The sequence below is a fragment of the Curcuma longa genome, chromosome 1 (genome assembly GCF_044706935.1).
Source record: "Curcuma longa cultivar G26 ecotype Majalengka, Jawa Barat chromosome 1, ITB_CL_G26_1.1, whole genome shotgun sequence".
NCBI lineage: Eukaryota > Viridiplantae > Streptophyta > Magnoliopsida > Zingiberales > Zingiberaceae > Curcuma > Curcuma longa.
The window spans coordinates 21,981,619-22,006,862 of NC_133861.1; the positions used below are offsets into that span (position 1 = coordinate 21,981,619).

Below are 25,244 nucleotides of genomic sequence, written 5' to 3' on the forward strand. Positions count from 1 at the left end.
TTGGAGTAAATAGTTTAATGCAACATACTGTAATGGATTGGAAGAGTAACAAGCTGATCAGCAACAAAATTTGGAGGTGGAATGTTGAAGAACAAAGCTCATTCCTCACTGCTTTATGGCTGGGAAAAGTTTGAAGAAGAGCTATTACACTCCCTTGGAAGGCAGATGAGGGTAGTCAATAGGAAGGGTGTAATGAAGAGTCACTTTTAATAAGGATTAATTATGTTCTCCATTTATCTGTCGTCCCAAATATAATATATATCATCTTCTCACTTGAGTGCCTCTTCCTTTGTACATGAACTCAAATTCAAACCTCCACCTTAACCATCTAGTTAGTGTTGATATTTTTCCTCCAAATGAAGAGCGCAATCAAAAGATATTAGACGTCTAGACTGATCGCTGCGTGCACTTCCCGATTTACCATGATAGCTGATGAAAAACTTTCGTGAAACCGAACCGGTCACCCCAGAGATAGTCAATGAAACTAACTGAGATTTATCATTTTTTTTTAGTTAGTGTTGACATTTTCAAATGAGAAAGCAGGGCAGACCCATAATTGCAATTCAGAAATTGAAATACAAAGAAAACGACAATGTATACATCACTCGTCACAAGGCAAACGAATATGAATATGATTATTATGATAGCATTAAGTTTGAATACAATAAATAGGAGTTGCGAGAGCAGCTTCATCTGCTTGTTGATCTCCAAACTTCTTTTGGAAAAAAAATGCACATACACAGCCAAAGCGTCAAAGATCCTGGAACGAGAAGGAGCCTTGCGGCGCTGTGGCAATACAACTAGACGCAAGCATGCCAGCAACAGTGGTGGTAACTACACAATCCAAACAAATGGATTTTCTGAAAATCGGAGGCACTGAAAACCTAACAGCTTACATTGTACATCATGATCACGATCGGTTTGTAGCATTGAACAGAAGAAATGTCTGGATTGGGTTAGTGACAATATGATCTCCAAGTACCCAAGCGATATGCCATTGTGAGAACTGAGAAATTGATATCTCCGTTAGCTCCTTTCCATTCGATCTTCTTAGAGGGGTAACAAGAAAGTACATTGGAAGATCTCAGTCAGGAATATCTATATATCTGGCATGACAATGATCCAGAATCTCCAGAAAGTAGGAACTAGATCAAGATTCTGCTATTTCTTCATTCCTCTTGTTTTCTTCTTGGCTATACAATGCATTTAACTCTTGTTGTAACTGAAATATGCAGGAAATATATTGGTTAAGCTAAGTAATATATATATTCTTAAAATTCATTCATTAAAAGTAGCAATATGCACAGCCAGAATAGGCAATCACAGAAACAGTTAAGTGGACCACTAATAATGGTAAGTTTAAGTGGTACAAACAGAAACTGCCCTTTGTCCAGAAATGCAACTCTCAACATTTTCCTGAAATATAGACTTGTAATTTCTTCTGCAATGTACTAAGAATCAGAGAAGAAACACGCCAACATTACATTATTGGTAATATGGCATCCTTGTTTAGTTCTATGACCTGTTAAACTGGCTTGCTTGGAGCTAGATCTCAAGATATTTATTAGTTGTTCCTACAATTTCGCTTTCTAGAAGGTAGAAAGAGTATTGAGAAAACCTTGTTTCTAAGCATCCACTTCTCTTCTTGGTGGAATCAAACAAATAAAATAATATAAAACCAGTAAACATAACTACAATCTAGTTTCAGCTCCTTCTTCATAAGTGACAGCAATAACTAATACTATCTACCCTTATAGCCAACATGTATTGGTAACAATTGCGAGAACAGGACTTTAGGTAAAATAAAATGATTAGATATCTGTATTAGCATTATCAACTCATTCCTAACATCTTATTGTAGTATCAAACAGTTACGCTTGCCTGAATATGTTGCAGCTTTGCCGCAGTAAGCTCATCAGTTAGAATAATCATCCTGCAGCAGGAAGATATAAATTAACTGGTTACAAGGCACCCTAGGAGTACAACACTACTATCTGAACGGTAGATGAAAATTTTAATAATGACTAGTATATATACCAGCTTAGCATTCAAAACATATATAACTTTATGAATGTGAAACTGACTTTTCCAGTAACATGTGCCTCTTTAAATAAGGTCTGAATTGAAAACCTAAATAATAGGCATAGTGGATAGGTTTGGTAGACAATTTGATAACACAGGATATAGCAAGCCCATGTTATCTGAAGGAGCATACATCATAAATTATTTTTTCCACTATGTCCCATGTGTTTGTTAATGGATAATTTGATCATTTAATCAATGAAAATGATACAATAATCAGGATTACTGACCACTTCAACTTGAGCTAAAAGCACAAATATTTGTTAGCAATGCAAGTGAGAAATACATTTGTTATGCTTCTTGATAAACATCATTAAGTTGCAATGCAAAAATAAATATTTGTCAACAATGAATGTCTACAAACTATTGCAATTGGAAAATATGTACAGTGCATAACCTACCTGAGATGGTTAATGAAACTTATTTAGCCAAGGAAGATATTGATAGAAATTAATAAAAAGAACCTCAGATTCTATTACCGATTCAAGCAGAAATATCTCCACACAAGCACAAGGTGTGACAAACTAGGTACCTAAATAATCAGAGTATTTAATAAAAGGTGCCTCTGATCATCTGAAAATTAGAGAAGGCATTAGGAGGTACCTCTTTGTTTTTCTAATTCAATAAAAGAACATTTTTAATTTAGCTACACAAACAGTGGTACACACATTGATTATCCATAGGGTCAATAAAATATTGGGTTCAGTTGCATATAATTTTTGAAAATCACTAATTTTTAAAATTTCAGTTCAAAAATGAAATCATAAATCATCAATGATATCGGAGCATTTGACTATGTTTTTGTAAGTCCGGAGCTGGTTTTGTGATAAATGTCTTTAATTTATAATAACCTACACTGGAGAGAAATATTACCTGGCTTGTAGCTCTGAGATTTTACTCAGTAGTATACGTTCTCTTTCGCTGTTCACAGCATCCGGCTATTAAAAAAAAATCTCACTCAGTAGTAGACCATACTATACATTATTTCCACTCAATTAAAACTGAGAAAGGGATGATCAAGTCCTAAATTAACAGAAAAAGAATAGTATGATTCATGGGCATGCCTCCGGTAACCAGAATGAATCATTATTTATCTGTATATAGTGATAGATTATTTATTATATCTCTCAATCTCTATTTGAGTGATTTATTCCCCAACATAGTGAAGAAAAATGAGTATATGCTGCCAGTAGAGGAATAAAATTTAGACTAGCAAAATAAGGCACCATAGAATCTCTTTTCTTTCCTCTTTCAATCTTTCTTGTGATTCCACACCAAAGGTGGTAGGGAAGTAAGTTGGCCATAAATAGACAAGATTTGTTGGTTTCACATTTTGTTCAAAGTAACTGCATTTGCAATGAATTATCAAATGTAAAATTTTAGTAAACTAGTAATTTTGTTATTTACTCGACAACCATGTTCTCAGGCAAGATTAACATAGTTGGATCAGGAGATAACCCAAATGTTTCTCCTGGAATCTGATAAACACACAACTATTTGGCATAATAATACCAAAGTTGATATAACCCAAATGTTTCTCTTGAAATCCAATAAACACAACTATTCAGCATAATAATACCAGAGTTGACACTCAAAGGTCAATATAGGCCAGCAGCATATAATCATGCAGATAGAAGAATATAAAGTATAACATACTACTTACCAACTTCTCATTCCTCACATTTTGAGTTAGGTAAGGCACTGTAGGAAAATAAAAGGAAAAGAAAAGCTCAATATAAATTTTCTACTTGACATTGATCTTCCCAAATACACAACCGGAATAATTTTAAACTCACAATCAATTGTCTCCCTTTGCTGCAAACTATTCAACAGATTCATAATGAGATCCTGACAATTAAAACCACTAGCAGTGTTATAAACAACTTTAAACATTGTTGTTAGATTTCACTCAAGGCACATGAATTTGTGAAGGAATGGAGGTAATTGAAGATGATCACGATACCTGTTGAAAAGATGCTTGCTGAAAAAGATTTTCAAGATGGGGCTTGAGAATGTATGCAGGCATTGTACTGTTGTTAACTTCCTTCAGATTGTTATTGCCATCTCCATTTGGAGGTTTGACTTCCTTCAGATTGTTGTTGCCATCTCCATTTGGAGGTTGGCCCAGTGACTGAAAGTAGAGAAATACGAGCACCTAAGACCTATACCAACTAATAGAGAGATGGAATAGGCATAAATTACAGGAAAATATGGATGCATCTATTGTCAGTTTCAACAAGGAATGGACAACAATGATTGCATCATGAGACCTCTGCATCTACCATGTGATTGTTTCAGACAGATATAAATATCTAATTTGACTAACAGAAAGCACTAAAACTTGGTTTTCAGAGAGAAAAACAACACTAGATGAGGAAGGTTTGGAAAGAATTGTCATACACATACTTCTAATACTCCTAATAAAAAGATGGCGCACCATATGAAGGAAACCTAACTGTTTAAAGTGATAGATCAAAAGCTGACTAAAAAATATAAAAGCAAAGAAGAAATATTGCATATAGTTTTATGCATGCATAAGATTTATAATTAAATAGCGAAAATAATGCACATACATATGTTCACTACAATATTCAAAACTATCGAAACATAGAAATCATTTGATGACTTCTCTTTGATTATTGAGTTATACTGAATTTGTAACAAAGACTAGAATTTTCGATATTTACCAAATGAAATATACTTCCTCAATCATGAATAAAACACTCAATGCTGACTAACTGTCACTAAATAACTACAACATCATTGCAAAACTTCCAACCATAAATTAGAATCTTGAACTAAGGAAATTAGAAATTATTTGTCAGTCTTGTAGAGGTCCAGTGTCTCACCTAGAAGTTCAGGAGATTAAGATCACCAAAATCTTGATACCATAATGATTTTCTTTCTAGAATATCTATCTTTGAACAGTAACTGTTCAACTGTCATCCACTAGCCAATAACTTAACACATTGAATAGTTGATAATTTCTTGACTACTGACATTTTCCCTCTTGAATTATTTCCAGATACCAATAATGATAATCAATTCCTTACCTCAAAAACCCTGCTTAACAATTAATCCTACTGTCAACTTATATTTAAAGGAATTGTGTCTGAATGAGGTTGATGGGGAATTTTAAAGGAAGAGAACCAAGCAGTAAAGAACTATGATTTTGGCTTCAGATAAATTAGAGAATATGAAAAATGAGAGAATAGTTAATATGGATGAACATGAAACCTAGTTTTACAACATTTCTTGAATTTATTAGTTGGTATCACTTAATCGACTAATAACACATATGTAGTTAGCGAGCACTACCTAGAGTAGAGTTTTAAAAATAATTCCCCTAACATGGTGCATAGCCAACCATTGATACTTCCTTCAACCATCCAATGTTTGGCAATGAAACCCTCCCTAGCATTTGGCAATTCTTCTTCAAGGCAAGCATCATCAACACGAAATCATCTCCTAGTGTTTGGAAATGAAACCCTTCAACAAAGTCCACACATCCTCGCATGATCATCATGTCTACGAGTTTGGCGGAGCCCAACCTTCCCCTCGCAACCATTGTGTCCCTATGTTTTGCAACATCCACTCATCCTCATGCAAAGTCCTCAACTTTGTGATGACCTCTGACAAGTGATTCTGTTGCCATGTTCTTTTGTCATTTTCCACCTAAGATATCAATGACCTTTTCAATCGTTGATGGTTGCTCCATTATGTGCAACTTCATGTGTTATTAATTACTCCTAGGTGAGGCACCCCCAACTCAATCCATTGTTGTTGTTGCTTCCTAGGTCCAAGGGTTTTATTTTAGTTCTATTATTGTTTAATAACAAAAGAATATTTATAATTACTAGGAGTCATTAAAGTTTTTAAAACCATGTTGTATTTTTATATAGACCGTGCCTTATTTCAAATCAATAAAAGGGGTTAGTATCCCATGTATTAGGTATCATTAGCTTGACAATATTTTCCTCTTTGTGAGTTGAGCTCGAGTTTTTTTGCGTGGCACAATTTGTTTATGCTGTGACAATTAGTATCAGACTTGAACTCTTGATTCAGCCTCTGGTGCAAGTTCCTTCCTACAAGTCATTCTCTTCCAGCAACAGCTTGTGTCTCAGCGAGCTCATGTTCAGCCACCTATCTCCGCCCTTAATGCCCCACTCCATCACAACCTTTTGACTGCCCACCTCCTTCCCCAACAGGTATCGATGCATCACAAAATCCTTAGGTCTCCTCCTGCCTCCACTTCAACCTTCATCAACTCCACCATCCATCCATCTTCGAACGATAGCATCCCCTAATTGAAGTGTGCCAATAGTTCAATCAATAAATGTTACCATTGCATTTAGTGTTGCCACCCGCATCACTGCTCTCCTTTGCCATGTTATTGCCCACATCAACATGTTGTTTCATTTAAAAACCCCGTTTTCCCACTAACATCTTGGTCACGTTCGCATGATAGTGTCCACAACTGACATCACCGCAAACCCATGCGACCTCGCCTCTGCTCCTGCCCAACATCTTGCTCAAGCTAGGCAGCTTCATCATTGACGCCTCCTCCACGAACCTTGTGACACATCCACGAGCTCGCACCCTACATCAGCTATGCAATGCCATCAGTCTGGTCCCTAAATCGTTTTAACCTAATTTGGAACTTTTGCAATTTAGCCTTGGAAATTTCAAAATAGTCTAGTTGTTGTAATAAGAAAAAAAAAAGCAAATGATATTTTCCCTCTTGCATCTCATCACTTTCACATCTTACAAGAAGTCAGCTTGTTCAAGGATCACGTGGTGCAAACTTCATAGTAGAAAAGGCTCACGTTGTTAGTAATTTCATTCCCTTCATTGAAGTTCCTTTTATTTAAATTAGTTAGTTTAGTTAGTATAAGTGTATTTATTGTTTTCTCACACAACATCTGGAAACAGCCTCTTGCCAAAGGCAAGGTAAGGCTGCGTACAATGGATCCTTTCTCCGGACCCCGCATGGCGGGAGCTTCGTGCACCGGGCTGCCCTTTAATCACCCTTATTTGTTTAATTTTCTATTTATTCTTTAATTTATTATGATACTTTTATAATTCTCATTAGGGCGCCTGGGCCATCAGGGCGCCTGTATTAAGATCCGGGTGCTCGGACATACCTTGGTCTAGGCACCTGGACCAAACCAGGGTGCCTGGACTGTCCGAACGCTTGGAATATAATTCAGGCGCCCAGAATTGGTTCAATCAGGTTTGGTCTGAGTTGACTCCAAGTTTGGTTTGACTGTTTCTATTTGCTTCTATCATGCTTCCTTAGTATTACTTCCAGCTCCTGATTCCTACAAGATTAACATACAACAAACAAGCAAACAACTTAAGCCTAATTACAGTCTATTTATGACAAGAACTCACATTATCATACAAGTAAAAGTAGGTGAGAGATAACAATACACAAGCTTAGGACCCTTTGAAATAGAGAGGATGCCTAAAATCTTTAAAGACTATGCTACAAATATAATCAATAAATTGGAAAAGGTTGTCAGATGCAACCTAACTCAGTTCACTCCTTAAATCAAGAACATTATAGATAGTGAGAAGGTGCCAACCCTTCATAGCAACAAGTAGGAGGCACCTAGTTCATTGAAGAGAACTTTATAATACTTGGTTACTGAGGACAAGCTTCGACTCTAGGGATGACAATTTCCTACGAACCCAATGGAGGATCCAATACCCAACCCGAATGGAGGTGGGTGTGGAGGAACTTTTTACTTGATAAAATAATCAGCTAATTAGGTATGGGGATTAATTATTGAGTTCAGGTATGTAGGTAGGTCTGGCAGTATATATATTTAAGAAAAAAAATGCAATTGTAGGTAGTAATAGGATATTTGGATAGGGTATGGATATCTGATCCTCCGACGGATATGAGGATGGGGATAAAAGTTGAATATCCAATAGGGATGGAGATGAGGATAGATATAATAAATGAGGATGGGGACGGAGAATATGGAATCCAACCCATTGCCATCCCTATTCGACACCTTGCTCCTAAGTTACTTGAAGAAATGGAACACAATCAACCAACCCATCAACAAAGGCTCCCCCCACTTAGCACCTATATGAGATACCACAAACCTTAATCTCACCACTTGATAGTCAACTACTTCATGATGAGGGAGAATGACATAGTCTAAGGTTTTATTTTAATTTTGTTATTTGTAAATAACAAAAGGATGTTTATAATTATTAGGGAGTTGTTAGAATTTTTAAAATATACTTTTACAGAGAAAAGGTCTTTATTTTATTTCAAGTCTATAAAATGGGTATCTTCAGCTAATAATATTTTCCCCTTCAAGTTATGAGTTAAAATATTTTGGGTGACATGATTAGTACATTCTGCGTCACCAAGTCTAAGTAGCTCTATTCATTATTGTATCCAATAGCTGTGATGTTGTGACTACATTCCCACTCTACGCTCATTAAAGGGTTCTTTGTGGACCAAAATCTATTACAAATTTACAATCGAGATCACCAACCTAGGTAAAAATTTGTAAATAGTTAGAGTTGTCTATTTTTTCGATATAGTTAGAGTTTTGATCATTTTTCATTTACTTAAAAGGAGTGATGTATGACTTTATTCATGATTAATTATGTAATTCTGTTTTGTTTGCAAATACTTTATTGTAGATTTAGTTTTCAAGTGGCAATTCTTCCACCAAGAGAGACGATAGAATTTTTATTATTGATAAAATTATCTCAAACAATAGATTAGGTTTCTCATATAAGTTTTTATTATAGACAAGCAGACTAAGTGCATTAAAAAAAATGCAATAAGATAATATTATTTTTATTTGGACCAAGATCATTTTATGTAAGCCACATTATTTTATTTTTAGCACCATCTCTATGACAATTAGACTAAGATCAGTAAAAAAGGTGCAACAAGATAACATTAATCTATGCCTCTTGTATTTGTGTCAGATACCAACACTCAATCTGGAGGCTTGTTTATTTTATTTGGCCCTAGACCATTTCATGTCAGCCACATTATTTTTAGCATCATTTCTACCCTACCATAAGAGATAACTATATCATGAAAGGATATCTACTTCTTAAGCATTCTACAATGGCTTTCCATAAATTCCAGATTGTTTGGATGCTCTCTTTGATATATGTGCCATCATGTTGAAAGAAATGTCTTAATATAAAATCTCTTGATGCTAATGTTTAAGGCTGTACTAAGAACAGTAGAATCTTTTCTTGCTGCCACATAAATTGCAGCTTTGCTTAACAAGAAAAACGTTATGAGATGCTATGAGTAATTTATAAGGAAAAATCTGTATAGAGTAAACAGCATCTCCATGGAATATGTATCTACCATAAACTGAAAGATGCTATGAGGAAAAAAAACAGAATAGAACAGTGAAGGCATACCACTGGCTTTGGATTAATTATCCAGTCACCCACACTAGCAGATTTTCTTAAGGGGGATTCCTGAAGAAGGAAAGAAGAAACAACAAAATGACCTGTCAAGGTTAAATGCAGATGACTACAAAATTGCATTATTTCATGGAATATGATTTACAAATTTTTACCTGGGTTGATCTTCTTGAAATGTTACATAATGGCAAGTCCTAAATGTACAGAGACGTCAATGTTAAGTCAAACCATGCAAATTAGAATGAATAGTTTTCAGAAGCCTACCTTCACAAGATCCACATTTTCTGATGTAACTGAGAATCGGCCTTTTATTTGAACAACATTAGGCTTGATCTTGTCCTCCAATGAGTCTCCACATCCTGTAAATGTGCAAAAACAAATCGGAAGAATACAGTCATACATTTGGGAAAATTTCAAACAAGGACTTAAAAGATAAGCTTGTAGAACTATTGCAAATATTCCTAATGAAAAAACATAAGAGCACATAATTGGATACAGAACAAATGTCAGTCACGTAAACCTAAATGTATACCCGACTATTACAAACCTGTTGATGAACGCATAGGAGCAGATAAGCTGTTAGCTGAAGCACGGTTTGGAAGCATTAGTGGACCACTGAGATTTGCAACTTTACGTGTATCACGTATGTATCTCTCAGCTCCTTGCTGATTGTCATTATCAACCCTAGAAGATAGAGGCAGGACTATTCACATTGTTGCATGAGCATATGATTTGTGAACCAACACAGTTATTTCAATCAGGACAACCAAAAGGAAAACCAATAGTAGTAAATCATCACGAAACAACAACAATCAACTAGGAAAAGATTATAGCTCCATTTATCAGCAGTAAAAAAGAATGAGAAACTTATGTCAAAGCATCCACCTTGTATAATATAAGGGGAAAAAATACATTTAGAAACAGTGTTGATCATTGAATATTATTGGTAATCAACTCTGAATAGAGAAAGCTAAAGATTAACCTTTCTGTGGAATGCACTCTTTCTGACACTGAGGTGGTAGGCATGCTTGACAGTGCAAGTGGACCACTATAAGTTTGACGTATTTTTCCAACTTCGACTTTCCTATGATTGGTAAGTGCATCGGGTTTTGATGTTGATGGTGCTAAATCACTTTTCAGTCTGCAGCTGTCGTATTGATCTAACCTTTCCTGATTACTACCATCTGAAGACTGTGCTTGCAATATTTCATCCCTTGTATTTGAGCATTTTGTCTCTGAGGATTCTGCACACTGTATACTTCCTCTGCAGAAGAAAAAAAGAAAGAACCTAAGAAAAAGAATATTTTGATTAACATAACATGGTTTTTATTAGAATGGTAAGTTTTGTGATAAATTTGATTTTCAAAGTGCTAGAGGATTCTCTCTGACTGCCTTAGCAAGAGGGGAAAAAAGAGCCTTTGCCTTAAAAGAAAGTTTTGACTAAACAGATGTTGTTTTATTAGAATGACTAGCTCTGTATCAATTTGATTTTTGTGAACGTTAAGGATTCATCCCAACTTCCATAAGGCAAGCAAGATGAGTAGCAGCAACACCATAAGACGCAATTTAGGTTTGATAAGCAAGAAGGGTCAAACAGATGATAATATGGATCAATAAACCCATACATCAGTAGAACAAATACACATTCAGTGTAAGATTTTAGAAAAATTATAATTCCATGAAACATAACAACCACCTATGCATGCTCAAACGTAAAACATATTAAGTCATGTTAGGCATTGATAGCATAAAATATGTAAATAAATTGCACTCAATGACAATAATGCAGTAGTCACTACTCAGAAAGTTCTGCAATAATTCTCAAGTATATTAATTAATGCAATTTTTCACTACTTGCCTCAGTTATCTCAACCTTGCTCCTTGAGGATTGAAAGGAAAAAAAATAAATGGAAAAGCTTCACCTATGTCATAGGGTTCATGTGAAAAGTGTAAGGATATCTGTGCAAGTCAAGTTCCATAATGTCTCATGCAAGAGATGGGCTACATTGAGAGTAAAACATGATATACAGGAAGAATGGGCTTGGTGCAAGCGGCAAAATCTCAGCATTGAGAGTTCTCTTGATATATGAGCACATTTCTGCTATTGTACAAAATACTAGTAATCTCTGAAAAAATCTGTTCTTAGAAAGGAACCAGATTTCACATGGACATAAAACATAAAAAAAATAGAATGCCCCAGAGGGTTAGTTAATTCTGATGAAGGTAAACAGGTGAAGAGCACAATTATTTTACAAGAGAGGCATGTCAGGAATAATGTAAACAACAATTGTATTTGGAAGCATGTTTCCTAAACAAATCATGTTTATATATATATATATATATATATATATATATGAAATTTACAATTTTACATTTGTAATTTTGTATGACTCCCTAATAAAATGATGAACTGAGTGAGCAACCACAAATCATGTCAGTCCTAATTTAGCATAGATGATATCTCACATCCATTGACCTCAATATTTAGATCTTTAGAAAACGAAGTAGTAGGAAACCACCCAAATGTTAAATATAAGCTTCATATCACTCCTCTGAAGCCAGCTGATTACTAACTTGACAAGTGGATTAAAGTGCAACGAAATGTTAAAGGCATTAGCCAATCTTTGTAGACCAATTAAGTACTTTTTGGCATCATAAAATATTAAATTATAAAGTTTATTTAGGGTTTAGAAGAGTTAATTAGGGGTAAAATTGTCAAAATTATAAGTTCTACAACTGAACCGAGATGTTTAGATGTTGATTTAGTGGTTTTTGGACAAATCTGGTTTCAATGTGATGTTCGATAACTATTTAATGGTCGAACTAGATCATATTTGATTAAAAGTTGCTATGAGTTTAAACCGGGCTCAAATTGGGTTTTTCTTAGCTATAGCTGAACCAGTGTCAAACCTAGTTTGACCTGGACGGGCTCAAACTGAGCCAGCAAGATAGGTTAATAGCCTCAGATAAACTCATTCTCCTCTTTTCCCTCTTATTAAAACTCGCAAGCTTTCCCCCTTCTCTCCCACATGAAACTCTCTCCCTCTTCCTTCTCTTGTGACCTCACACTGGAGCCCGTGTTCGTTGTCACCTCCCACATAAAACCTTAATACAATCAAGACTAAATCAAATGCAATTATATACTCCTCTTCACTGGTGACTGGAGCCTGAGTTAATCACTGACATGTCAAAAATTACAAATAAAAAGTTGAAAAAACAAAAAGAAATGAAAAGAAACATTTGCCTTCATAAGATAATAAAACTCACCTTGAGTTGGTTTTATCATTAATTGGTGACTTTTCGCAACTGGATCTCAGTGTAGAGGAATCCTGAAATACAAAAAGCTTGGAATAATTTATTTTTCGGAGGAAGTGAAACAGCATATATATCAATTCTGACAATTGATTAAAAGAAATGAAAGTAATTACTAGCTCAAAAAAAAGGAGTTAGGTCAACCTTGCTGGAAACAAAATTTTTGATAGTTTCTTCATCTTCCTTCGTTTCAGAAAGGTCATCATCATCTCGAATCTGTGAACAAAAAATAGCAGTTTAGAGGTGTATGAAGATGGACTCTAAAGCAGCTTGATAGGGGAAGTGAACATGATGATATGACAGCAATTAAAAGGGGACGAAACTTTCTTATCACAACAGAGCAGGCAATTTTAGAAATACCAGTGATGCTTGAGCCTTGAGATCCTCAATGTCAAAGTTCCATGCACTGACACCTCTCTGATATTCACTCTGTAAACATAGAATATAGCTGAAGATGATCAAAGCCTGATAATGAATAAATGACATACTTGAGACTTAATGAATAACATCATTCTTATGCATTTCAAAAGGAAGACATCCATCTTTGAGTTTTCTATGGTATATCCTACATAAACATTCTTGCTACGAAAGAAATATTACTTTGATTGTATATATGTATATATGTATTATGATTCATTGTAGACAAAAGTAAAATCAAGATATAATAATACTGAAGAATGCAGATTGCAGTTAATGCCCTCTGTACAATACATGGAAAGTCTGGCGTTGAATGACCAGCATTATTGACCCTTTTGACGACCAAACAGTTTTAACTTCGGGTTTTGAATCATGGGAGAATGTACTAACTCTTACTTGACATGCGTAAAGGGAAACTTTGCTCCTATAATTTTTTCATGTCCAAATACCAGTTGGTGTAAGTTGATGCAAACAAGGAACAGACGATCACAAGAATTTTAATTTTTAATTGATTTGGTAATGTTTTATTTACGATTGGGTGTCTTTTGATTTGGCACTAGTCTTTTAATTAGTATAAGCATTGATTAGAATTTTATATTTTATATTTTAATTGACATTGGTAATATTCTATTTTTAGATTAGGTAATCAATGTCTTTTCATTTAATTCAGTATGTATGCAGATTATTATATTTTCTAATTAGTGGTATTTATTTTCTATTTGGTTTGTATTTAGTATATTAAAATGTCTTATCACTATGTATTTTTCAGCTTTTAATTAATAAAATTCCTTTTCAATTCTCTATTCCATGCTCTATGAAAAGTTCTTTTTCTCAGTATGAGATACTCATCTCCTTCATTAATTTTGTCTTTAATTTTTTATGTGATTTGAGAATTTGATTTTTGTGTGGCATAAATTTGATATCAGAGCATTTTTTGTACTTCATCAATTTGGTACTGAAGTCGATTTCTAATTCGGTATTTGATACTTCACCATCCACCACCTTGAGTTCTTTCCAATGCATCCACCCATTCGCCACCTCCAAACCAAAGCCACTCTATTCACCCCATAATTCTCTTTGTTGCTTCATCTTCGCACCATGCCACTACAGTATCTGCAGCGCCTTGTCAATCAAACAACAGCATTGTCTCATTACGCTACAAACCACTTCCCTCTGCAAAACATCCCCCAATGAATCCCACCATTCATCACCCTTTCCAAAAAAAAAAAGAGCTCCCTCCTTTCTTGAGATGCTAAGACCCAACCCATTTATCATCGCCCGCCCTTTTAATCGTGCATCAACCACTCATCCAGCATCACCATTCCTCCACTACCACCCATCAATTGCATCTCCACCACCAAACTCCACCCAATCGGTCATTCCAAGTGTTGCAACTCTCCTCGCCTTCTTCTAACTACCACCTTCTGCACAAGAAGAACAAAAGCACTCTACAAATCCTCCAATTGTACTACCACCAATATGCCTCAGCTTCGAATCATCTTCTCCAACAGCAGAGTCATTGCCCCTCACTCCATGTCGACTTAACAACACTTGGCCAATTTCTCACTTTTCATCACCTTCTCAAACACTTAAAAAATAAAGTGGCCATGCTGAGTTGCACCACTTCGTCTCTACACCGCCCTACACCATAACCTCTCTCTGTCCTTGGCCTTCTGCATTAATGCAACAACACCGATTGTTGAGGCTAGGGAGGAATTGTGCATCTCCTCAACCAACCTTCCTCTACACCATAACGTCTCTCTGTCCTTGGCCTTCTGCATTAATGCAACAAGACCGAATGTTGAGGCTAGGGAGGAATTGTGCATCTCCTCAACCAACCTTCCTATACTCTAAAGAGGACATCATCATATGTTGCCTTTGTCACTGGCCACCTCTATTGTCATTACCATTGAGTTGAAACTCTCCAATGGAGAGATCAAAATTGCAATCAAGAAGACCACAACAAGAAGAGATAAAATCCTTATTGTCTGCAAAACAAGAAAAAAAAAAGTGAGAGGAATTTAAGAGATGGATCAAAGCTTTGGGAGTTGTACAAGGCTGAATGTTGTCTACCCGTAAGGTTAAATAGTAGTGTTATGGGCTTATATATAATTGTCTAAACTATCTGGATGTATCTTTAATATTTCATAACCATTAATAGTAGTTTTTGTCTACAATTGAGTTTTTGGTGTCATATATCTAATTTATTGTCTACACCACCTACCACACCAGAACAATTGACACCAAAAACTCAAGCATAATGGACCTAAGCAGGCAACTATCATCTGAACCTATTACAGTTTATCCTCAAAAACTCTTTTGCCTCACCACAATACTCCAAGTCTACCAACTAACACCATGTTTCCCATTACTAATCTTATTCATCCTTGTCAACAATGTAATTTTCCAGCCATGCTTTGACTTCAGTTCCAAACTGTTGTAAGTAAAATGAAAGTGGTGCACTCCAATGGCACATAGAACTAGTCACTCTTTCTTCATGTAAGTTTCCTATTTAATACAAGTTTCATAGGGTCAAAGTTCAATTGATGGCAAAAAGGTACAGAGGGATATGTGGTGTTGATTTTCTGAATATAAGCCTCTCAATGTGCTGCTCCAAGCACCAAAAGTAATAATGGAAATACTAGGATTTGAGCTTCGGACAAGCATCATGGAGGAGAGAAAGCATTTATGAGAGTTTATAGGAAATATATGACAACTTCAACAAAGAAAGGAAAATGAAGCATGCAATCTCCTTCTCCATAAAAAGATCACATTGCTGAAATGACCATGGTCTTGGAGACGGAAGGATTGTGAGGAGGCATTTTAATACAGCAATACCATAAGGATGTGTTTTTGTGAGACTTCAACAATGTCTCTCTCGAGCCAGGTTACTGACCATACAAAAAGAGATTCATCGATTCAGGAAAAAGCAGTGGTTGAAATGGTAATCACGTCAAATAACTCAAACCTCAAAATTAAGATGTTGGATAATCCATAATTGTAGCATTGAATCTGCGATATTGTCTTCAACCAAAATATGTAAACAGAAGAATATCAAGGTTAATGTACCATCCTTAGAGTTGCAACCCGGAGATGAATTTAGATGGTTTTTATTCCTTTAATAATATTTCCATTTACTTCTAAAAATAAAATTATAGCAATTGAATAATCAATTGAATTTTTATTGTATTAGACCTACTGATATTTGACATACTTCAACATGTGTTAGAGTGTGCCAAAATAAATTTAGATGTGTTCTAATTTAATTTACTTTTACTTAGAATTTTTTTATTTCCTTTTACTTTTAATATATCAATTAGATAGTTGAATTGAAAATGATTTTCCTCTTTTTTTACTTCAATATGTGTCGATATGAATTGATATAAATTTAAATTTTATGTCTATACTCTTTCAACATTTAGCTTGTTTAGTTTTGAAAAATATTAACATAATAATTAAATAATCAATTGAATTAAGTATAAAATTATAGCAATTAGATAATGAATTGAATTAGAGTTTTGAAAAATCAAGATATAAAAAATAACAAACATTGACATGAGTCACCGTGTATTGAGTGTCAACGGAGTATGATTCTAACTGGCATGGAGAGCATAGGATAGATTACCCATGCCAACGAGCAGTGGATTTTGAGAATTTACTAGAACGGGTGTTGAGTGTCAACAAGAATGATTCTAATTGGCATGGAGAGCATAGGATAGATTACCCAAGTCAACGAGTAGTGGATTTTGAGAATTTACTAGAATGGTAAATTTCGATCATGTCAGTTGCCACAACATGAGAATTGAATTTGTACTGTTGCATAGACCTGACAAATTAAATTGGATATGCATTCGATCCAGTTTTACACACTGCTATTAAATTTCAAACATGATAGAAATTGCTCAAAACTAGAAAGGAATCAAAGAAGTAAACTAATAACAATAATTTTGAAATTCAATAGATGCGTAATTATAATACTAAAAGAAGCACAAACCTGTGATAGTGCCTCCTGTTCAGATGATGGCATTTTCTTGAGAACTAGCTGTGCAGCATCCTTTAACTGAACAAGTGAATGAGTTTATGTTCATATCATACCATCCAAGGGAGCAAAAGTAGTCATGATATAAAAGAGCATTAACAGCTACCTGGAGTGCCTTCACACAATCCCAAAGAGGAGGAAGGTCACTTAAAATGCTCTTCAACAATATCTCAGGAGGCTTCGCATGCTTAAAAAAAGAGTGCTTCAACAATTTTTCTGCAGTTGGTCTCTTTGTTTGATCTTTCACCAAGCACATTGCTATCATCTCTTTAAAGGACTGAGTACAACTGATTATTGTTTGTTAGAAAATTTGCCAAAATATAATGTAAAACTATTCCATCAAAAATTCACAGGTATCCATTATCCAAAGGGACCTTTAATACCTTTGAGAACTTTTTATCCCGATCATAATCAAGTCCTGGAGGTGCATTTTGGAGAGTCATCAAGAGAACCTACAGCACGCAGGTATGTATAGATCAGAAATGTATGTAATAGATTAATACTATAATTCCAGCTTAAACAAATATTTTAGAGGCACTTGAACATATTAACTATCACAAAAGATTTCCAGATTGTACTGAGTTGTTCATAATTCTCAGTATATTTTAACAGTAATGTAGAAGAAACATAGAAATCCATATAAATAATAAATAAACCACTACTATCTCACAAACACGTTAATCCATTATATTGCACAATCAAAACTACATAGCATGTTCAAAGTTATAATGGATTCATCATGACATTGAAGTTTTATCCTCATGGTAAAAGATGTTTGAAGGGGTGGAGACTAATCTAGTTTAACATTAATAGATCATTAGAAGGAGGAAACCTTGTCACAGTAACACCCTAACATTGATAACATACCTACACAATGCAGAGGTGTAAGTTGGCTTCGCTACCATATACTGGAGCTCAATTCAACCCAAAATAATCAACCAAATGGGCGAGAGAAACTCCCTCATATAACCACTCAAAGGACCACCTGCTTTGGTGCTCATGATGGAAGCAAAGTTTAATTTGTCCTCCAGTCCAACCCAAAATCACTAGCACCAATGGGAAGGGCACTCCCTTATATAACCGCCCAAAGGACCATTTGACTCAGTGTTCACCACAGACAAAAGCAAAATTTAGTTTTGCCATAACATTTTCTCCCGGGCATATTTTTCACATCTGTGATTAGTTAAGTTGCCCATGAGACAACTAAGTATCTATCAAGTTGTCCAAGGTTAAACAAACTCCCATCGTTCTCTAAATGTTATATTCTCGATTATCTTCATAGTTACCATTATCAATAAAAATAATAGATTAGCAAGTCACAACCAAGATTAAAAATCTTGAGCCAAGCTGAACTTTCAGTCACTAACCCAAATGACACAATTTCAATAACATATAATTATCGTGCTGATACAGTTTCAATAATTATTTAATTGAATTATTAATGATAACATCATTAATTTTACTTAGTATAACACTAAATTGTGACTTTAATTGCCTATTTATTTGTAATTAATTAATTGTTTAATAATTAATTAGATTGTTAATGCATGTTTATTCTTTTATTTATGGTTTCTTATTAATTTGGTAGCATTAGTAGTCAAGCTTAAAATGTTTGTACTCAAAAGTTTTAATATTTAGCTTTAATGTCTTGTGAACTATAAACTTCTTTCATTCTTATGATTATACAACTTTTGCACATAGAACGTTGGAATGAACAACAAAAAAAATGAGACGTTCTCTACTCCTCTATAAATAGGGGCATGTTTTACTTTCAGATTCTGCAACATTTGAGTAATTCCAAATTTAAAGGCCCAAAAGACCTTCATTATTGAGGATGTTAATTAATAATGTTTGTAATTTGTTCTAAGTAATTTTCTAACATTTCAGTAAAAATTTGAGTTCATGGCAATTTTTTAAGTTTGAGTTCACAGTCACTACAGATTGTAAAATGAAGGTACATTTTTATGGGTTCATGTGATTGTGTTTGAAATTTATTTATAAGCATTTGATAACAATTTTGATCATTAAATGTTACTTTGTTTGTTTCTTGTACTTTGTTTGCTAAAACCTAAACAAACTTTTGGAATTTGTAAGTCAGTTAAGGACTCAACCAAATTTATATATAAGATAATTAAGTTTAGTGGTATTTAATTTAGCGCGGTTTTTTGGAGTCATTTATATTTACCCTTTCTCTCTATGTACTCTCCTCAAACCTGCCCCCCCCCCCCCCCCCTCCCTTACTTCTCTTTTTCTACCTTGCACGCCACCATTTGCATGACACCTAATTCTCTAGGAAGCGCCATTCGACAATAAGTGTCATTCACTAGTGACCACCAATCCCCTTCTCCTCTCTCCATAGACCTTCTCTCTCTTATTCTCTCTCATAGTGTCTCTCTCCCAACTTGTCTCTATATTTCCACCACATACATCATCGTCATTCAGGATGAGTTGTGAAGCGAGGAGAATAGTCAACTCATTACTCATGAAGCTCAATGTCAGTATCAAAGATGTCTCGCATGTCGATCGACAGATGAAATGTTGTTCAGGCCAACTAGCATGATTGGCACTTTAGTCCATGGTGTCAACATAGTTAACCACAAACGAATTGAGTAATAAATTGAAACTGACCTTAATCAAAATTCACATATTAGCCGAAACTATGGTTAATATAGTTGACTATGGATTCATTGGCAATACACCTTTCCCAAATGAACAGTTCATTATGGCATATATAGTGATCAGGCAAAAGTCAAAAATACATATAATTCCACTTATTCAGTGAGCATGTAATAATAAGCTACAGCAACAAATAGAAATAAGCATATAACAAGGCATCATCAGGGATTAATTAGACCTTCATCGGAGGGTATTTTGAAAATGGAGCATGCCCATGTGCCAATTCTAGTGCAGTTATTCCAAATGACCAAATGTCAGCTCTGCAGAAAGAAAAGGTATCAGTCATATAGCAGAAACCAAAATCAAAACAGTTACAAGAAAATTCCAGTTTTGTATTTACCTATATCCACTACTTCTAGTTTGATTCAAGAATTATCTATCTTTCATGGGAAATCATAAAACCTTAGGTTTAGTTATCTTCATTCATTGAATTACGTGGCTTGAAATTCTAGGTGAAAGATTAAAAAAACACCTAGATGTGATTTGTAACTTTTCAGACTGAGTATTGAATATTATTAGTATATCCCATAAAATAATCATTCACTATTATTACATTAGGCCTTGTTGTCGCATCAAGATGGTGCTTCTTCTAAGTGAATTGCATATCAATACTTGTTTATGCTGTTATTGGTCTTAATAATTTGTTAGAAGAATTCTAATAAAACATTAAGTTTTTATAATTAATTTTCTGATAATTTTGTATGGAGAGAGCTCTTGAAATCTCGTGTAATCATTGCGTGCTTTATATACTTATTCTTATTGTATAAGGTTGTAGTGAGTGTTGAGCTATGAGTAGGCAGCAACTAAAAAAAAGTTAATATAGCAATATAAAAATACTTAAATGGATGTGTGGGGTTAATGGAAGGCATAAAATTTATAAAATGTCTAAGGATGAATATCTTACGTGTCCTAACTTTGAGGAAATTTTTCAAGAAATTTAAGATTAGGATCGTCATGGTTAGGGCCGATTTTGTGATTATGGATGCTTATTCCAAAGATATCACGTAGAACTTTCTCGTTTGGGAATTACAAACGTGGTCTTGTTGGACATTTTAGGAAAGATAACAATATTGTCTCTGCACACCTTTTTACAATTCTTTGTGAGACTTTTTACTTTGTGTTCCACGTCAAATAGTTTTGTCTAGTTCAAGCATGTCTGCAATTGCTAGTACTAAATGCTCAAGTTGTCCTCAACCAATAAATTATACCTTCAATAGTGCAACTTAAGAAACATAATTCTTGTTATTTAATTTCTCTGTAAGGATAGTCATAGGGCCTAAGAGGATCAAGGAAGAAGCAGATGCAAAAGATGCTGAAATGTTTAGGATCCTATCTTTTTTGGGAAGGCAGCTTTGTGGAGTAGAAATTAAACCTATAATAACCATATGAGAAAGCCATAGGATTCAATTGGAATCTACTATCGATTGGAGATGCTGAAGAGGATCCATAAAATTGGCTCACTACAGGAAGCCAAAACATTGTAGGAAGAAGAAGACTGAAGTTTGTGGATCGCACATAGACATTATTGGCCCCCAAAATGAGCATCAGCGAGACAAGAACCATGCAGCAGCACAAAATAACAATTAACCTGGAATTCCAGTAGCACAGTAGAATATCAAGATTGGATTTATTAGAAGTTGAAGAGGCACGAAAGGAGTAAATGAAAGAAAGGCAAGCAGGTATGTTGCTCAATGGAAGCTATGAAAATCAAAGATCTTTGGCATCAAAGACAACAGCAAAGGGTGAAATGCATACCATAAAGAAAAAAAAAGGAGAAGCTTAGACCGATGAAAAGCTCCAACATGTAGGTGGAATAAAGGCCAGAGATGGTGAAGAAACTCATCTAGATCAAAAGAACCCCTTAACGTGCAGAGAATTGAAGTTTACAGACAAGCACAACAAGCACCACCTCATTCTCACGCAACTCAATAAAGTCAGAGTAGAAGCACTCAGTTCAAAGATTACTTGCGGAAGACTCAATGACTCAATAAGTCATGCTGATGCAATTGAGCATGAGATTCAAACTTGAGTAGGAGGAGAGTAGACACTCTATACTATGTTATTTGGGGGAAAATTATTAGGGTGAATTTTCCTGTAGATCTTCTGGTTATATATGCCACCCTATTGTAACTTTGCACATACATCTCTGTGTTTTTCCCTACTTATAAGTAAGCCCCTAACTATTTACAAATAGGTACAAAACGTTCAGTGTGTAAATGTTTGATTATCAGATATATTACTTACTTAAAATTATACCCACTTCCTGGCTGTAACACCTCTGGAGCCATCCTATACAAAAGAATCTCATCAAAACTTTTGCTAGCATCTAAGCATTACTCAGAAAACAATTACTAACATTACATATATGTAATAAATTTAAATTTGGTTTCTCACCAGCATGGTGTTCCAACAAAAGTATTTCTCGAACGTTGTCTGTCACCTTTATCAAACATGCAGGCTGAAACACCAAAGTCTCCAAGTTTCACCACGCCAGAACTATCAAGGAGGATATTCCCAGCCTGTAGCCAAATTCACTTTTTAAGAAGGGAAAAGGTCTCATGTATAATTTCTAAAAAGAATCCAGCATAAAAGCAACCTTGACATCACGATGTATATGCCCATGTAGATGAAGGTACTCTAAAGCCTTTAGTGTTTCTTTAAGTATTGAACATATGACAGGTTCTTCAAATCCATCTGGATATGCAATCTTCATCAGATGCAAGCACGAGCCTCCGGCCATAAATGGCATAACAACCCAAAGGTATTGCTCAACAACAAACGAACAATATGCTCTTATTACATTTGGATGGTCTATTAAGCTCATTGTTTGGGCTTCCCTTCGAATGTCATCCTAGATAAAGTAGCTTGACCATTACAACAACACAAAGAAGCATAGCAGAATTTACATGAACATTTCCTAATATAATACAATAAGCCTCTCAAATTCAGTATGACAAAGTAAAAAAGCACTTCGGAGAGAAAAAAATAGATATTTCAGAATCTGTACCATAGAAATCTACAATGTTGGTAGCATATGATCAATATCATATATGTATTAAATGGAGTGGCTTGTTATAAAGATAGTAACCATCTTCTATACCCAGAAGAACAGTGCCCTTTTCATCTCTTTCTCTAACACCACATATATGGTAACTAAAAATCATGATGGCGGATGGAATAATGCAAATGCTAGTTGATTGTGCCAAGTGTAGAATCTCACTTCAAACTTAGGAAGAAATAAGGATCATGCTGGTAGTTTGCTTAGAAAACAATTTTGAATTCTGTGCACACAACATTTAGTAGCATATTTTCTGTTTATCCTAAGGGAAAAAGATTGACCAAATGCAAAAAACCAGAACGAGGATAAATCTATTAGAAGGGATAAAAAAAAGCATGCATTAGAACTGTTATTAACCAAAGATATGGTAGCATCTTCTCATACAGAAACTAGTGTGATTCATAGAACACACATTTTTTCACAATGAAATAATGTAACAGCACCTTAGGATAGCCAAGAATCTATTTAAACATGATTTAGCCTAGCATCTATGCTCTTACAGTTTATAGACTTGTTGGGTAAAGATAAACTACAGATTGTGACATAATTCAGGTTTCACTGGACACATATTTAAAATTTATGATATGGAGATGGTAATTATCTGAATTCACAAATGAGCAATTCAATGCATGATACTCCTCATAAGATCTTCATTGGAGGAACACCCCCACTCCACCTTCTTTCTCTCACTCACTCTCTCAGTTCGGGAATTCTAAATTGCAACTTCAAATGTTCTCCCCAAATTTTTATGAGGTATGCTAATATCAATATTGCCCACCCCAACTAGGATGCATTCTTCAAGAATACCATCATATTATTAATTGTAACAATTAACAACTGAGCAAAAGAATTGATTTCCCAGATTCTTACAATTTAGGGGAAGTTTATGACCCAATTTTGTTATTTAAAATTTGGATAGTCAAATAATGATCAAAGAAGCTAAATCCAAGGACCACACGGCAGAGGATTGAATAAAGAGAATATTACAATAAATATAGGGTAGGTTAAATATAGTTTGATGGTAGAAAAAAATGGACAGCAATGTAGGTATCGATAACCAAACAGAATTAACTTAGAAGTGTTATCAATGCCCATTACTCCATTATGTCCTCCTAGTTGAGTATCTAGCACCATCCTACTTAGCACCTAGTATTTGCTACAAGTAAATTGTTTAAATTCCGAGAGTTATTCATCCAAGAAGAATAAGGTACTTATGACATGGTAGGCAAGGAGAAGAGGAAACCGTAATCATAGTGATTCAAATCATGTAATATGCATCTTAAACAGCACCTGGCCACTGGAAACAAAATAATTCCAGATGTTAAGGATATTTGCTCAAGAACATACCGTAGTTGAAAATGATAAATGGTAGAGATCCATCCAGCAAAATTAACTTCCAAACAAAAACAAACATAAAAATTTTAATATTACTATCACAGTGGACTAGAGTCGAGCGAATTCAGAGCAACAGGGCCTAAAAATGTTTCCTTCAGTACATGGTCCGTAGCAAACTAAGAAAGCAAAAACATCAAAACAAGTCATGAACATGGAAATTCGTTACTACTTCACTAGATATCTTCAAATATCCAACTACCAACTCTCTATTCACCCGTTAAATTCCAAAGGAACAGTCTAAGAAGCGCAAGTTGAACTCTTTAGAACGTGTACAGTCTCGTACAATACCATCTAGAAAATCAAGAATGAACGTTGGCGAGCAAAAAAGTTCCAAAATTTCAATAGGATCTCAGATTTCCAAAAGCGACCTTCCCGATTGCCTCGATTCAATCTTCTCATCAGAACCAATTGCTGGTACTGGACCTCGGCGAGAAACTAAAGTTGAACCTGGTAAAGAAAAAGAAGTGCTAACTCACGAGGTTACTGTTGCATCGATCGAGATCCAGCCGCTTGACAGCGACCAACTCGTTGGTGGGGAGGTAAATCGCCCGGTAGACAGTCGCACTGGCCCCGTACCCGACTTCCTCGAGCAGTTTATAGTCGTTCGGCGATGCCGAGTAGCTCCGCCTCACGCTCCCGTTCCTCCCCATCCTCCCCCGATCGCCCACCGACGCCCGCTTCGCACCCCCGTTGACCGCCGCTTCCAAAAGAAGAAGCCACACCAACACCGAAGGATGCGGACAAGAAGACGAAGCAGGGAAGCCGTCCGATCGAGAGAGAGAAGCGAAGCCTGCTGGGAAATGGCGAGAGCTGACGAGGCGATGGGCGGCGGGTTGTGGTCCG

At 35.3% G+C, this 25,244-nt stretch overlaps 1 protein-coding gene across 1 annotated transcript; it reads right to left on the bottom strand.

Moving 5' to 3' along the window:
* Positions 1–608: 608 nt before the first annotated feature.
* Positions 609–25,244, bottom strand: LOC141821588 (uncharacterized). Its single transcript, XM_074708971.1, has 22 exons — positions 24,878–25,244; positions 22,545–22,799; positions 22,343–22,467; positions 22,193–22,237; positions 20,127–20,208; positions 17,656–17,724; positions 17,379–17,549; positions 17,228–17,293; positions 13,177–13,245; positions 12,961–13,032; positions 12,772–12,833; positions 10,487–10,768; positions 10,052–10,188; positions 9,769–9,863; positions 9,660–9,698; positions 9,499–9,558; positions 4,046–4,213; positions 3,879–3,930; positions 3,746–3,783; positions 2,956–3,020; positions 1,882–1,933; positions 609–1,222 (listed from the first exon to the last, which is right to left on the bottom strand). The coding sequence occupies exons 1-22, from the start codon at positions 25,049–25,051 to the stop codon at positions 1,151–1,153; spliced, it is 2,250 nt and encodes a 749-aa protein (XP_074565072.1). The 5' UTR covers positions 25,052–25,244; the 3' UTR covers positions 609–1,150.

Bases quoted from the DNA above. Each gene is read 5' to 3' on its own strand.
- LOC141821588 (XM_074708971.1), bottom strand. From the start codon at position 25,051: ATGGGGAGGAACGGGAGCGTGAGGCGGAGCTACTCGGCATCGCCGAAC. The intron at 10,769-12,771 runs GTGAGTTTTATT...TTTCTTCTGCAG, and splicing joins AATGATAAAACCAACTCAAG to AGGAAGTATACAGTGTGCAG. The intron at 9,699-9,768 runs GTAGGCTTCTGA...CTGTACATTTAG, and splicing joins AAAATGTGGATCTTGTGAAG to GACTTGCCATTATGTAACAT.